This window comes from Bombina bombina, chromosome 6 (genome assembly GCF_027579735.1).
Source record: "Bombina bombina isolate aBomBom1 chromosome 6, aBomBom1.pri, whole genome shotgun sequence".
NCBI classification, from domain to species: Eukaryota; Metazoa; Chordata; class Amphibia; order Anura; family Bombinatoridae; genus Bombina; species Bombina bombina.
The window spans coordinates 705,455,772-705,470,951 of NC_069504.1; the positions used below are offsets into that span (position 1 = coordinate 705,455,772).

At 38.0% G+C, this 15,180-nt stretch overlaps 1 protein-coding gene across 1 annotated transcript in view; it reads left to right on the forward strand.

Annotated features, from left to right (window-relative positions):
* Nucleotides 1–15,180, forward strand: part of PLPPR2 (phospholipid phosphatase related 2) — a 49,247-nt gene that overhangs the window by 13,736 nt on the left and 20,331 nt on the right. Inside the window, exons 5-7 of the mRNA XM_053716036.1 lie at nucleotides 6,155–6,405; nucleotides 7,865–8,041; nucleotides 10,382–10,497. Coding sequence (XP_053572011.1) covers nucleotides 6,155–6,405; nucleotides 7,865–8,041; nucleotides 10,382–10,497 — 544 coding nt within the window. The remainder of the gene's footprint in view (nucleotides 1–6,154; nucleotides 6,406–7,864; nucleotides 8,042–10,381; nucleotides 10,498–15,180) is intronic.

Here is a 15,180-nt window from a genome sequence, read left to right on the forward strand (position 1 = left end):
AGGGAGATTATCTCACAGGAATGGTAGAAACCAGGGGTGTCTTTTTCCTGTCGAGGACTCCATTAAAGACCCTTGGTATACTGTACCCAAAGTTGAAGGGGCCATTTCCACTCTGGCTAAGAGAACCACTATTCCTACTGAGGATAGCTGCTCTTTTAAGGATCCAATGTACAAAAAGCTGGAGGCTAATTTGAAAAAGACTTATGTTCATCAAGGTCTCCAATGGCAACCTGCGGTGTGTATAGCCACTGTGACTAGTGCAGCATCTTATTGGTTCGACACCTTGTCTGATTCTCTTCAAGTAGAAACTTCTTTGGATGAAATTCCAGATATGATTAAAGCTCTTAAGTTGGCCAATTCCTTTATTGCAGATGGCATTTTACAGGTTGTTAGACTAGGAGCTAAAACTTATAGTTTTGCTGTCCTAACAGGGCGTTATGGTTGAAATCCTGGTCTGCAGACGTTTCCTCTAAAGTCAAGCTTCTGGCAATTCCTTACAAGGGCAAAACCTTGTTTGGAACCGGTTTGGCAGAAATTATCTCTGATATTACGGGTGGAAAAGGGTCTTTTCTACCTCAAGATAAGAAGAATAGGCCTAAAGGATGTCAGAGTAGTTTTCGTTCCTTTCATAACTTCAGAGGAAAGCCTTCCCCTTCTTCTTCCAAGCATGAACAATCCAAGTCTTATTGGAAACCCAATCAGTCTTGGAACAAGAGGAAACAATCAAAGAAACCCGCAGCTAATTCCAAATCAGCATGAAGGGTTTGTCCCCGATCCGGGATCGGATCAGGTGGGGGGGGGGGCAGACTTTCTCAGTTCTCTCAAGCCTGGATAGGAGATGTCCCAGATTCCTGGACTGTGGACATATTATCCCAGGGTTACAAATTGGAATTCAAGACTTTTCCTCCCAGAGGCAGATTCCATCTCTCAAGATTATCTGCAGACCAGATAAAGAGAGAGGCGTTCTTGAAATGTATACAACATCTTTCCTCCCTGTGAGTGATAGTTCTAGTGCAGGAACAGGGTCTTGGGTTCTACTCCAACCTATTTATGGTTCCCAAAAAATGAGGGAACTTTCCGTCTCATTCTAGACGAAGTGTCTAAACAAGTTTCTCAAAGTTCCATCCTTCAAGATGGAGACTATATGCTCCATTCTTCCTTTAGTACAAGAGGGTCAGTTCATGACAACCATAGACCTAAAGGATGTGTATCTTCATGTTCCTATTCACAGGGACCATCACAGATTCCTGAGATTTGCCTTTCTGGACAAACATTTCCACTTTGTGGCCCTTCCATTTGGTCTAGCCACGACTCCCATAATTTTATCAAAGGTTCTGGGGGCTCTTTTGGCAGTGATCCATTCTCGTCGAATTGCTGTGGCACCCTACCTGGATGACATATTGGTTCAGGCACCATCTTTTCAACAAGCAAAAATCTCACACAGAGATATTGTTGTCTTTTTTTCGTTCCCACGGATGGAATGTGGATATGGAAAAAAGCTCCCTTCCCCCTGCTACAAGAGTAGTGTTCTTAGGGACCATAATAGATTCTCTATTGATGAAGAATTTTTATGACAGAGGTCAGGAAAAACAAAATCATTTCCTCTTGCCTCTCTCTTCCGGCTACTGCGCATCCTTCAGTAGCTCAATGTATGGAGGTAATCGGTCTGATGGTGGCTTCCATGGACATCATTCTTTTTGCTCTATTCCATTTAAGAGCTCTCCAGTTGTGCATGCTCAGACAATGGAATGGTGACCATGCAGATTTATCTCAGAGAATAGAGTTAGATCAGTCGTCAAGGCACTCTCTCCCATGGTGGATTTCTCAGGAACATCTGTCTTAGGGCACATACTTTTGGAGACCTTCCTGGGTGATCATGACCATGGAAGCCAGCCTGCTGGGCTGGGGAGCAGTCTGGAACTTATTAAAAGCTCAGGGTCTTTGGACTCAGGAGGAGTCTGCTCTTCCCATCAACATCTTGGAGTTGAGGGCAATTTACAATGCTCTATTGGCTTTGCCTCAGTTGTCCTCCCAGTTTATCAGGTTCCAGTCAGACAACATAACCTCTGTGGCTTACATCAATCACCAGGGAGGAACTCAGAGTTCTTTAGCCATGAAGGAGGTTAATCAGATTCTTCAGTGGGCAGAGACCCACAATTGCTGTCTGCCATCCACATTCCAGGAGTAGACAACTGGGAAGCGGATTTTCTGACCAGACAGACTTTTCATCCCGGAGAGTGGGAACTCCATCCGGAGGTGTTTTCCAGCTTAGTCCGCAGATGGGGGTTGCCAGAGTTAGATCTGATGGCATCCCATCTGAACGCCAAGCTTCCAAGGTACGGTTCAAGGTCAAGAGAACCGCAGGCCGTTTTGATAGATGCTCTGGGGGTTCCTTGGGTTTTCAGGTTGGCATACCTGTTTCCTTTGTTTGCTCTCCTTCCGAGTCATTGCTCGTATCAAACAGGAGAGGGTGTTGGTGATTCTAATAGCCCCTGCGTGGCCTCTCAGAATCTGGTTTACAGACCTAATGGAGATGTCATCTCTCCAACCTTGGAGACTACCTCTGAGGAAGGACTTCCTGATTCAGGGTTCCTTCCTTCATCCAAATCTTGTTTCTCTGAAGCTGACTGCTTGGAGATTAAATGATTAATTCTGTCTACTAGAAAGATTTACCATAAGATATGGCGTAAATATCTTTATTGGTATGAATCCAAGGGCTACTCTTGGAGTAGAATTAGAATTCCTAGAAATTTATCTTTTCTTCAGGAAGGCATGGAGAAGGGATTGTCAGTTAGTACCCTGAAAGGTCAGATTTCTGCTTTTTCTGTTTTACCACATAAACGTTTGGCAGATTTGCAATCTCTTTGTCAGCCCTTGGTCAAAATCAGGCCTGTCTTTAGGTCTGTTGCTCCTCCTTGGTGCCTTAACCTTGTTCTTCAAGTTTTACAGCTGGCTCCGTTTGAGACGTTGCATTCCATAGACATTAAGTTGTTATCTTAGAAAGGTTTTGTTTCTTGTTGCTATCTCCTCTGCTCGAAGAGTCTCTGAACTCTCAGCTCTGCAGTGTGATTCCCCTTATCTTATTTTTCATGCAAATAAGGCAGTTCTTCGTACTAAGTTAGGTTTCCTTCCTAAGGTTGTTTCTAATAGAAATATCAATCAGGAAATAGTTGTTCCCTCTCTGTGTCCTAATCCTTCTTGGATGTTGTACGTGCTCTTAAATTCTACTTACAGACAACTAAGGATTTTCTCCAGTCCTCTGCCCTCTGTCTGTTTCTCTGGGAAAGGTCAGAAAGCTACTGCTACTACTCTTTCTTTTTGGTTACGAAGTATAATTCGTTTGGCTTATTAAACTGCTGGACAGCAACCTCCTGAGAGAATTACAGCTCATTCCACAAGAGCTGTTTCCTCTTCTTGGGCTTTCAAAAATAAAGCTTCTGTGGAACAAATTTACAAGGCTGCAATACTTTTTCCAAATGTAATACGTTTGCCTTGGCTGAGGCTTCTTTTGGGAGAAAGGTTCTTCAAGCGGTGGTTCCTTCTGTTTAGGACTGCCTGCCTTGTCCCTCCCTATTTATCCGTGTCCTCTAGCTTGGGTATTGGTTCCCAACAGTAATTACTCAAGCCTTGGACTCACCATATTTTAGGAAAGAAAAACAAAATTTATGCTTACATGATAAATGTATTTATTTCCGGATATGGTGAGTCCACGGCCCCACCCTTTATTTTAAAACAGTTGTTCTTTTGACTATAACCTCAGGCACCTCTACACCTTGTGTTACTCCTTTTCTCAATTTCCCTTCAGTCGAATGACTGGGGGTTTTGGGTAAGGGAGTGATACTGTGGTGCTCTTTGCCTCCTCCTGCTGGCCAGGAGAGATATTTCCAACAGTAACTACTCAAGCCATGGACTCACCATATCCGGAAAGAAAGAAATTTATCAGGTAAGCATACATTTTGGTTTTTTTGTTATACATTTCGCCGTTCCTCCACCCACAACACAATGGAGCATATTTACCAAGCTCCGTACGGAGCTTGATGCCCCGTGTTTCTGGCGAGCCTGCAGGCTCGCCAGAAACAGCAGTTATGAAGCAGCAGTCACAAAGACCGCTGCTCCATAACCTAGCAGGCGGACAGACATCGCCGGAAATCAACCCGATCAAGTACGATCGGGTTGACACCCCCTGCTGGCGGCCGATTGGCCGCGAGTCTGCAGGGGGCTGCGTTGCACCAGCAGCTCTTGTGAGCTGCTGGTGCAATGCTGAATACGGTGAGGGTATTGCTCGCCGTATTCAGCGAGGTCTGGCAGACCTGATCCGCACTGTCGGATCAGGTCCGCCAGACCTTGATAAATAGGGGCCATAGTCTATTTTTGTGTAAAATGAGGAATCATGCTGTAGTCAATAGCATTGCGCCCCCTTTGGCATCCAGCAAGTTAATAATAACGCCTCTGTTTTTTTACGCCAAAGGGGGTGTAATATGATTGGCTACAGCATGATTGGCGAAATGTATAACAAAATAAAAGGGTAATTATTTATATAATTTAGCGTCTACAATGAATTTGATGAAAGTGCCCATCATTTACTTTTTTATTACAAATATTGTTGAGAGAATAGTTTAACGTTAATATTTTTTTTTCAATATTTGTGGCACAGATTATCATTAAATGATTGTATGCTAAATTATGCAAAATTATTGTTGTGCTTTGGATACCTTAAAGGGATAGTAAACCCATTTTTTTTCTTTCATGATTCAGATAGAGAAGCAATTTTTAGCAACTTTCTGATTTACTCATACTATCAATTTTTCTTCGTTCTCTTGCTATTTTTATTTGGAAGGCAAGAATCTAAGCTTAGAAGCCGGACCATTTTTGGTTTAGAACCTGGGTTGCACTTGCTGATTGGTCGCTGTTAGCCACCAATCAGCAAGTTCAACCCAGGTGCTGAACCTAAAATTGGCCGGCTCCTTAGCTTAGATTCCTGCATTTTCAAATAAAGATAGCAAGAGAACGAAGAAAAATAAATTGATAAAAGAAGTAAATTAGAAAGTTGCTTAAAATTGAATGTTCTATTTGAATCATGAAAGAAAAAAATTGGGTTTACTATCCCTTTAAGATTTATAAATAACAGAAAATTTTATATTTTAAAGTATTACACTGCCCCCACCCAGCTGGCAATATTTACTGTGGAGAACACTGCTGCTTAATGGTGAGAACTATATTCCCCATGCAAATTATTTAAAGGGACTACTTAAAGGTCTACTTTAGAATTTTTATTGTTTAAAAAGATAGAAAATCCCTTTATTACCCATTTCCCAGTTTTGCATAATCAACACGATTATATTAATACAATTTTTACTTCTGTGATTACCTTGTATCTAAGCCTCTGCAGATTGCCCCCCTTATTTCAGTTCTTTTGACAGACTTACTGACTCATAAATAACTCCACTGGAGTGAGCACAGTAAATTGGAAAGTTGTTTAAAATTGCTTCGTTTTGACTAGACTGTCCCTTTTAGGGCCTATGAAATCATTTCTTGCATATCTGCTCTGATTAGATAGAGGGAACTGACCTGAGCTCTGATTGGACAATATAGGTAGAAAACCCTTTATCCAAACTGCTTGGGACCAGAAAAGGTTTGGATTTCGGAAAAGATTGGATTTTGCAATATTTGCATCTGTAAAACGGGATAGTTTGGAGAGGGGGTGGAACCAAGTGTAAACATCAATATCTTATGTAATTTAGACACACAGGCAGAGAAGATTGGGGCTTACAGGCATGGAAAAAGTAATTTTTGATAATTTTATTTAAAAAAAATAATAAAGATTGTATTTCAGAATAAGTTTGGATTTTGGAATTCCAGATTTGGGGATTTGTACCTGTATCTACCAACTAATGCATGCTGATATGTTACAGATGTTTATATTGACAGAACAGGAGGGTATAACATTAAAATTGCTGTGTTTAGAAGTGCCCATATAGGAGGAATGGAGAAAAGATTAGTGAAGTAAGTGCCATGCTAAGAAGGCCACAAATCCACTATGAAAAACATGAAAATTAAATAAAAAATTCACAACCTCGATAAAAGAAAATTAGAATATTTTAAGTCTGCAAACATAAATGAAGAAAACATATAACTTTCACTTTTTCTCCCTCAGGTTTGTTTTCTTTTGGTCTCTTCTGCACAGTAATTTTTACTGGAGCTGTCCAGACAGTCACTGGTAACCAAACTCCTCATTTCCTATCTGTGTGTCGCCCTAACTACACAGCTCTGGGCTGTATGTCACACATTCAGTATGTGTCATCACCAAATGCCTGTACAGGGGACCCCGACATTATTACAGAAGCTCGCAAAGCATTCCCCTCCAAACCCGCAGCTTTGGGAGCCTATGCAGCAGTGTATACAACGGTGAGACACATACCGCTACATAATATGTACTACACCGTACAGCATTACTATACTCACATTACTAATACTCTTAAAGCGTGTTACATATACAAAGAGCGGTTAGCCCAATGCTTGCCTATAGACCACATAATGTTATAATCGTGACTTGTACACAACGCATTTATAATGTATATTACTGTTTTCCCCTCACATTCACACTAATTTACAGATATACAGGCAGTATATACAGTGCAAAGAAATATAAGCTAAACTAAATTAAGGTGGCAAAATAAATAATGAATGCATACTGCAATTTTTTTACGGTACATAATTAAACAGTATCTGTTACAATCTCAAGGTGTTTCATTGTGTCCCTTTAATTGACACAAAAACTGCATAATGTATAGAAACCTTGTGTCATAACAGGCACTTGGCTAGAAAAATGATTATGGTTCCTGCTGCAGTAAGGCACACTGTACCTTTAAGTAGGCCTAGAAGATGAATTAGGCCCTAATTGCAGAAGACTTTATAAGCTCTCTCTTTCAGTATGTGGTTGCTTGTGTATTGATTTGATTCCTCTACTCTGGCAATTACTATTTGAATATACTGGTTTGACTTCTGCTTCCCCTGACTACGTTTCTGTTTAACCTTTTGTTTGGACTGACTTGGTTTATGACTTTAGCTTGTTTGTGGACTCTGTATTTGCTAAAGGGACAGTCAACACCAAAATTGTTATTGTTTAAAAAGATAGATAACGCCTTTACTACCCATTCCCCAGCTTTGCACAACCAACATTTTTATATTGATATATTCTATAACATTTAAACCTCTAAATTTCTGCCTGTTTCTATGCCACTACAGACAGCCTCTTATCACATGCTTTTAATTAGCTTGTTACAACAGGAGACTGCTAGTTCATGTGAGCCATATAGAAAACATTGTGCTCACGCCTGTGAAGTTGTGCACAACACAGCACTAATTGGCTAAATTGCAAGTCAATAGATAATAAATAAAAAGTCATGTGATCAGGGGGTTTTCAAAAGAGGCTTAGAGACAAGGTAATCAAAGAGGTAAAAAGTATATCAATATAACCAGGTTAGCTATGCAAAAATGAGGAATGGGTAATAAAGATTTTTTTTTTAAATAAAAATTGGAGTTGACTGTCCCTTTAAATGATTTTGTGCTGCTTTTCCCTATCTCACTTAGATTTATGTATTAGCAATGTACCCAACCCTTGATATAAGCTCACAAAAATGTATTGGCATGTAACCTTATCATTCCAATTGAATGCTAGTTATTTACACAGAAGAACTCTTCTAGAAATTAATCTTTGGTCTTCTTTCAGTGTAAGAATGCTTAGCAGTAGTTTGATAAAGATGAGCGTTCAAACAATGTGTCACATTCTATGATCAGGATAAGCAAACACACAGCTCACATAGTTTTACAAGCTTCCAACTAAAGCCATATGTTTTTATCATAGATGTACGTCACCCTTGTGCTGCAGGTGAAGGGTTCCCGGCTAGTGAAGCCGTCCCTTTGCCTTGCGTTACTGTCCCCTTCCTGGCTCCTTTCTTTGCTTCGTGTGGCCGAATATCGCAACCACTGGAGAGACGTGCTTGCGGGTACCATCACGGGTGCAGCCATTGCTGTCTTTCTGGTAAGGCCTGAAGAAAAAAAAAACAACTTAGGTGTTGCGGGGTTGGGGTGGTGGTTAGGGGGGGTTAGGGGGTTTGAAATACAAAGAAATGACAAACCTCCTAAAATTTTAAAATCAAAATAAAATCTTGAACTGTGGTTTAGGATACACTGCCTGGGAGGCGGCAGTGTCTGGGTGGTTAAGTAGCAAGTGATCTGGGTCCAGTCATGGTTGCCTGGGGTGAGGTTTAGGCAACTTGGCAAAGTGTTAATTGTCCATTGAGTTGTCTGGGTGTGGGCGTTTCAGATTCTTTAAGAGAAACTTTCAAATAAATGGACGATGAAGGGACAGTGGTGAAGAACCCTCAAATAAGATCATGAGGATCTTTGAAATGATGAGAGTAAAAAGTAACCAATAAAGGGAGACTAAACTTTATTTTTATATTGGCAAATAAGTGTATCTACACACATAATAATAATAATGATAACAATAATGATAACAATAACAACAATCATCAAAACCCTGGTATGTATGTTTAGCCTATCTCCTTTGCTGTGGGCCCTGCCCATATAAACCAATCACTGTGTAAGATGAAGCTGAGTCAGGCATATCTGTGGTATATGTAAAGAGACACTAGGCTTAAAGCTCTCTATCAAATTTATGATGAGCAGCATTTTAACATGTTAATTTGTTTCCTTTGCCCAAACAAAATGTGATGTAAAAGCAGTTTCAATTTAAACTGAAAATAATACATCAGTATCAGCACTGTACGTCACTGGTTGATAACCACAAAGCATTAGTAGGAAGCAGCTATCTGAACAGTATTAGGAAGCAGCTCTCAACCAATGAGCAATAGTATGAAGCAATTATCAGCTAGTGAGCAATAGTATGAAGCAGTTATCAGCCAGTGAGCAATAGTATGAAGCAGTTATCAGCCAGTGAGCAATAGTATGAAGCAGTTATCAGCCAGTGAGCAATAGTATGAGGCAGTTATCAGCCAGTGAGCAATAGTATGAAGCAGTTATCAGCCAGTGAGCAATAGTATGAAGCAGTTATCAGCCAGTGAGCAATAGTATGAGGCAGTTATCAGCCAATGTTCATTAGTAGAAATAATCTAGCAGCCAAAATGACCTTAGGAAGAAGTATTTCCTACCCCTACTGCTTATTGGCTGATAGGCACAATTTCCTACCCCTACTGTTCATTGGCTGATGGGTACAATGAGCATTAGATATATTTAAACAGCTTTTATTTATTACTTATTCATATGGATGGAAAAAACATTTTTGAGTATCTTGTCCAATTAAAGGGACAGTAAACAACTTGTAATTACAAGAGATTTTTGTTGTGTTGCTATAGAATTACATATCAGCCAATCCTAAATAGTTTTTGAAACAGATTAAAACAATTTTCAATAGCCAAACTCCATCCACCACTTGTTTAATTTGGAAAAGCCAATCCGCTAACCCAATGCGCGCAAAAAGCCGAACTTAAAATATGACACAGGTGATAACCTATTCCCCCTTTGAAGTCAACGGAGCAAAGAAAAGTGAAAAAAACCTAGCACCCTACATGCGCACTAACCCAAACGCATATTCTCACGTGCGACATCAAAATATGAATATTTCACATTCCAATGTTCTTCACATAGAAGAATATGTTCTATTTATTCATAAATACACATTTCTACATATATCTGATGGTATTTTGGTACAATATATATCTATACCTATATATCTATATGATTATTTATAGGTATAGATATACACACATATATATATATATATATATATATATATATATATATATATATAAATATAGGAATATCTACGTATAAATACTTAGAGCATTAAAAATGAATATTGCATAAATACACTTTTACAATTGTGATTGCGCTTACAAGTTCACATTACAAGTTGAAAGTCAATGCGAACGCAATTTAACTTGTGCACAAACAAACATGAAAACCCAATGTCGCTTGCGTGCAAACAATAACGCTCCACTCGTAATCTGGCCCCTGGGCTTTAGTCTGCAAACAACAAGGCTAGCCAAAGTCAAAATGTTAGAATAAAATCCAGATTTTCAGTGCTAAATAACATAAACGGGGACAAAATAAATAATGACAATATATTGGAAAGTTGTTTAATTACACATAACTAAACTTTTATATAAAATCTCAATGTGTTTACTGTTCCTTTAAGTATACGGTATCATCTCCAGTCTCTCCAGAAAAAGTTGAACACAAAGTTTTCAGATGTATTTACAGCAAAAGCGGGCATAATAAATAAAATGGTGTATTGCAATGTTATTTTATTTTCTTTAATTAAGCATTTTCTCTATTCTGATTTTTTTTTCTTTGTCAGGTGACTTGTGTGCTAAATAATTTTGGGACATCGGGCTCAAAGCTAGAGAATGGTGAAGATGCCTTATGCATACCCGAGGGAAATCCTGCACCAGTGATTCCACCAACATATGAAAAGTTAAGTGTGGTAAAGGTAAGGGGGGTCCCAATGGAGTGAGCTATCCCTCGCAATAGAAGCTGACCTAAAGAAAGTGGTACATTGAAAGACACTAAAGTCAAAATTAAATGTTTGTAATTTAGATACAGCATGCAATTTTAAATAACTTTCCAATTTACTTGTCAATTTGTTCTCAGTTTTTATATGCACACATTCCGAGGCACCAACTCCTACTGAGCATGTGCAAGAGTTCACATTGTATACTTATACGAGTCTGTACTTGGCTGATGGCTGTCACATGATACAGTGGATAGTCAAATAGAAACGTTCTGAAATTTCTATTTTTACTGATAATGTTAAATTCAGGAGAGAGAGAAGAGAGAGAGAAGAGAGAGAGAGAAGAGAGAGAGAAGAGATAGAGAAGAGAGAGAGATATATATCTGTATATATCTATATATAATCATCTATATAAAGAGGTACAGATATATATTGCACCAAAATACCACCAGATATATGTAGAAATATGCATTTATGCATACATATGACATATTCTGTGTGCAGAACATTGGAATGTGAAATATTCATATTTTCATGTCGGGTTAGTGCACATATGAATATGCGATAGAGTTTGTGCGAGAGTGGGGTGTTTTTTTCCCCACTTTTTTTCTCTCTATTGACTACTATGGGGGAATATGTGAATGCGCATGTGATATTCTAAGTTTGGCTTTTTGCGCTCTTCTGCTTAGTGCTCGGGCAAAAACATTTTGCTTTCAACTCATAAGAAAAGATTACCAATGAATCTGGAAAAAAAAACGGAAAATTAAGCTCTTAAAAGACTAAAAGAGAATGAAAACATAATAATTAAACTGGCTGATAAAGGGGGAGGGGTAGTTATCATGGATAGGGACTATTATCTCAAAGAGGCGGAGAGACTCCTAAATGATAGAACCACAAATAAGGAACTTAAGAGACCCTACTAGAGTAGACCTGATCATATTACGCAGAAATTTAGAGAAAGCAAAGACTAAGGGTATCCTAAATACAAAATTAGTTTAACTACATCAACCCAGAGTTTCCAAAGAATCCCAATATTTTACTTTCTGCCAAAGATCCATAAAAACCTAGAAAAAAACCCTGGTCGCCCCATTATATCAGGTATTAATTCAGTTACCTCCAACTTATCCGATTATATAGACAGGTACCTACAAAAATATGTAAAACAACTACTATCATATCTGAAGGATTCGACACAAGTCTTGCAAATTTTAGAGAATATTAGAATAGAAGGTGAGCTCATCCTAGCTACATGTGACCTCACTGTATACAAATATTGAACACAACTTGGGTATTAAAGCTGTATCAAAATTTCTGACACAAGATGCTAAGATAGATAAGGAACAGAAAGAGTTCATACTTGAAAGTATTAGGTTCATTTTGGACAACATCTTTTAATTTAATAGCAAAATGTACGTACAAATAAAAGGGACTGCTATGGGCACCAGATTTGCACCAAGCTATGCCAACCTTTTTATGGGAAACTGGGAAACAGACTTCCTAGGCTCTTGTAGCTTGGAAAAGACCTGGTGACCTATAAGTGGTATATTGACAACATACTGATTGTTTGGAAAGGAGGTGAGAAATCCCTCAATGATTTCTTTGTGGCTATGATTTCTAATAATAAAGGCCTTAATTTCACATATGAAATAAGTAAAGAGAGAATCTCCTTCTTAGATCTTGACACTGAAATCACATCAAATAAATTTTAAACAAAGACTTTCTTTAAGAAAGTAGATGTGATAAACTTTGTGCATGCCGATAGTTGTCATCTAGCTAGATGGAAGAATAACATCCCGAAGGCACAATTTCTGAGAGTTAGAAAAAACTGCTCAAATATTATAGACTATGATGAACAAGCTAAAATCCTGAGCAAGAAATTTGCAGATAGAGGATACAACGAAAAGATGATAACTAACAATTATGAGGAGGTGAAAGATATAGAGAGGGAAAGCCTGTTACAGTACAGAAATAAAAAAGATCTAGTAGAAAACAAAGACCAAGATATTGTAGTTCCTTTCATAACCAACTATAATGGTGAATATAAAAAAATTGAAAAAATAATCAACAAGCATTGGCACATAGTACGAGAGGATCCAATCATAGGAGAAAGGATCTCCATCAAACCAAGTATCCTAGCACCCAGTGAGCTGAAAGGAACGATACCTAAATCTAAGCAATGTGACCTATTAGGGAATGAAGTTAAAGGATTTTTTTCTTGCCATTGCTGCATATCCTGCCATTATAGTAACAAGAAAAAACTATTATCTTCCACCCACACAGGAGAAATATTCCATATTAAGGACACTATTAGATGCATCGATAAAGGTGTTATTTATCTTATTCAGTGTAGTTACAATAAACAATACTTAGGTGAAACATCAAGAACACTAAGAGAGAGAGAATCAGGGAACACCTCTGTATTATCAAAAAGGGGAATAAAGATACTCATCTCTATAAACATTTTAGAGAATTCCACAACAATAGACTGAAGGACTTCACCTTCTGGAGGGTAGTAAAAGTAAGACAAAAATGGAGGGGAGGGAACTTTGAAACTAAGTTTTTAAAAAGAGAAGCGGAAATGATATATAGAATGAAAACCTTGCACCCTCTAGGTCTGAACTAGATGTTACTCCATTCATGTACGAATAATGAGATATATAGAACCGATTATCTTGCTTAAAGGGACACTGAACCCAAAAATGTTCTTTTGTGGTCCAGATAGAGCATGAAAGTTTAAGCAACTTTCTAATTCACTCCTATTATCAATTTGTCTTCATTCTCTTGGTATCTTTATTTGAAATGCAAGAATATAAGTTTAGATGCCAGCCCATTTTTTGTGAACAACCTGGGTTGTTCTTGCTGATTGGTGGATAAATTCATCCACCAATAAAAAGTGCTGTCCAGAGTACTGAACCCCCCAAAAAAGCTTAGATGCCTTCTTTTTCAAATAAAGATAACAAGAGAACAAAGAAAAAATAACTATAGGAGTAAATTAGAAAGTTTCTTAAAATGTCATGATCTATCTGAATCACGAAAGAAAACATTTGGGTTCGGTGTCCCTTTAAGTCAGAAACACCAATACATTATTGTACATTTTTTATATGCACGAATAGAGATATACAATATCCAGGATATGTTGTTATTATTTTTATAAGATGACAACTATGCTAATATAATGCATATCATGTGGGACTATGTGAACTTACATATATGGTATATACTACCTTAAAAAAAAAAAAGCCCAGCACTGTGAATAGACTATGCCCACCACAGGCTAACCAATAAGGAAGGAGTTTATAAGGAGCAACTTTGAAAAGAGAACACATCTTGATGAGGGGTGGAACGCGTTGACTGTTTCTCTAACCAGCTACTTTTACTACAAGCTTTATTAAGCTTAATGCATGCTATCTACATACATCAGTACTGACTAATTTAGAGCAAGTATTAGTATCAGTATACTGCTTTATTTGGAGAAAGTATCAGAAAACTGCTTCATTTGGAGAAAGTATCAGCTAATCTCTATAGACACTGCAGCTTAACTATTTGGAGCAGAAATCTAACAACTGCTGAGGGCACATCTAATTACTGCTGACGGCATATGCAGCCTATTTCTGAAAGGTATTAGGTGTCCCTTAACGGCAAGTAATATGAACGCCACCCCAGCTGATCCCCAGCACAGTTGCACATCAGAGGACATTGTTTTATATAGACCCATCAATTATTAACTTGATTATATTGTATGAATATCATGTTGTATTTAACTTATTTCTACTGCTCGTTGCATTAAATATGTTTCTACTGTAATCTGCTTGTTCGAGCTCATCTTTAGTTATATATACACAGTATATAACATTTGTATACACTGATACTTTCAGTCTGTATTCTCTGAGGTTTTTAGCATATGATTATCTTTTTCCCAGCTTTAAGCGCTAGTACTTTTTGCACTTGTCATTATACAGAGTATAACTTGTTTGCATTAGCTTTTATTTGCACATTAATTATTATAGCATTAACTTTTAATTTTACACCATTATATTACCCAGCCACCTCTGCCCACACTTTAGCACCATGACTATCCCATTTTTGTATTTCCTTCCTGGGGCCTTTTAGAGAGGGGGTCCTGTATGTACTTGTCAGTGGGGTCGTTTTTAGTGCCACCTCCCCCCAGAACTTTCTACATAATACGAGCGCAACCCGACTAGCGCAAAAATCTTACATCTAGCGCAATTAACGCTCAAGCAGGAGCGTTAATTAGCGCGCCACTTGTAATCTGGCCCAAAGTGAAGTACTTTCAGCAAATGTATGCTTATAGGTATGCTAAATCACACAAATAACACTAAAATAACCCATACAGGCCTAGATTACAAGTGAAGCGCTACTGTTCAACAGGGTACCCTATCAATATTGTGGCCCTGCGCTAAGAATAGTGCACAATCAAGTGAATGGTAACATATTGTTACCAGATAACTATACGTGGCGATATACTAGATACCGGAAGTAAAATGTTAGGGCTAGAATAAAAGTATATCCAAATACATGGAAAATATATTAAAATAAAGTATGTTACTCATAGTTATTCATATTAGAATATATATATATATATATATATATATATATATATATATAAAAGAAGTAAGAAGCGCACA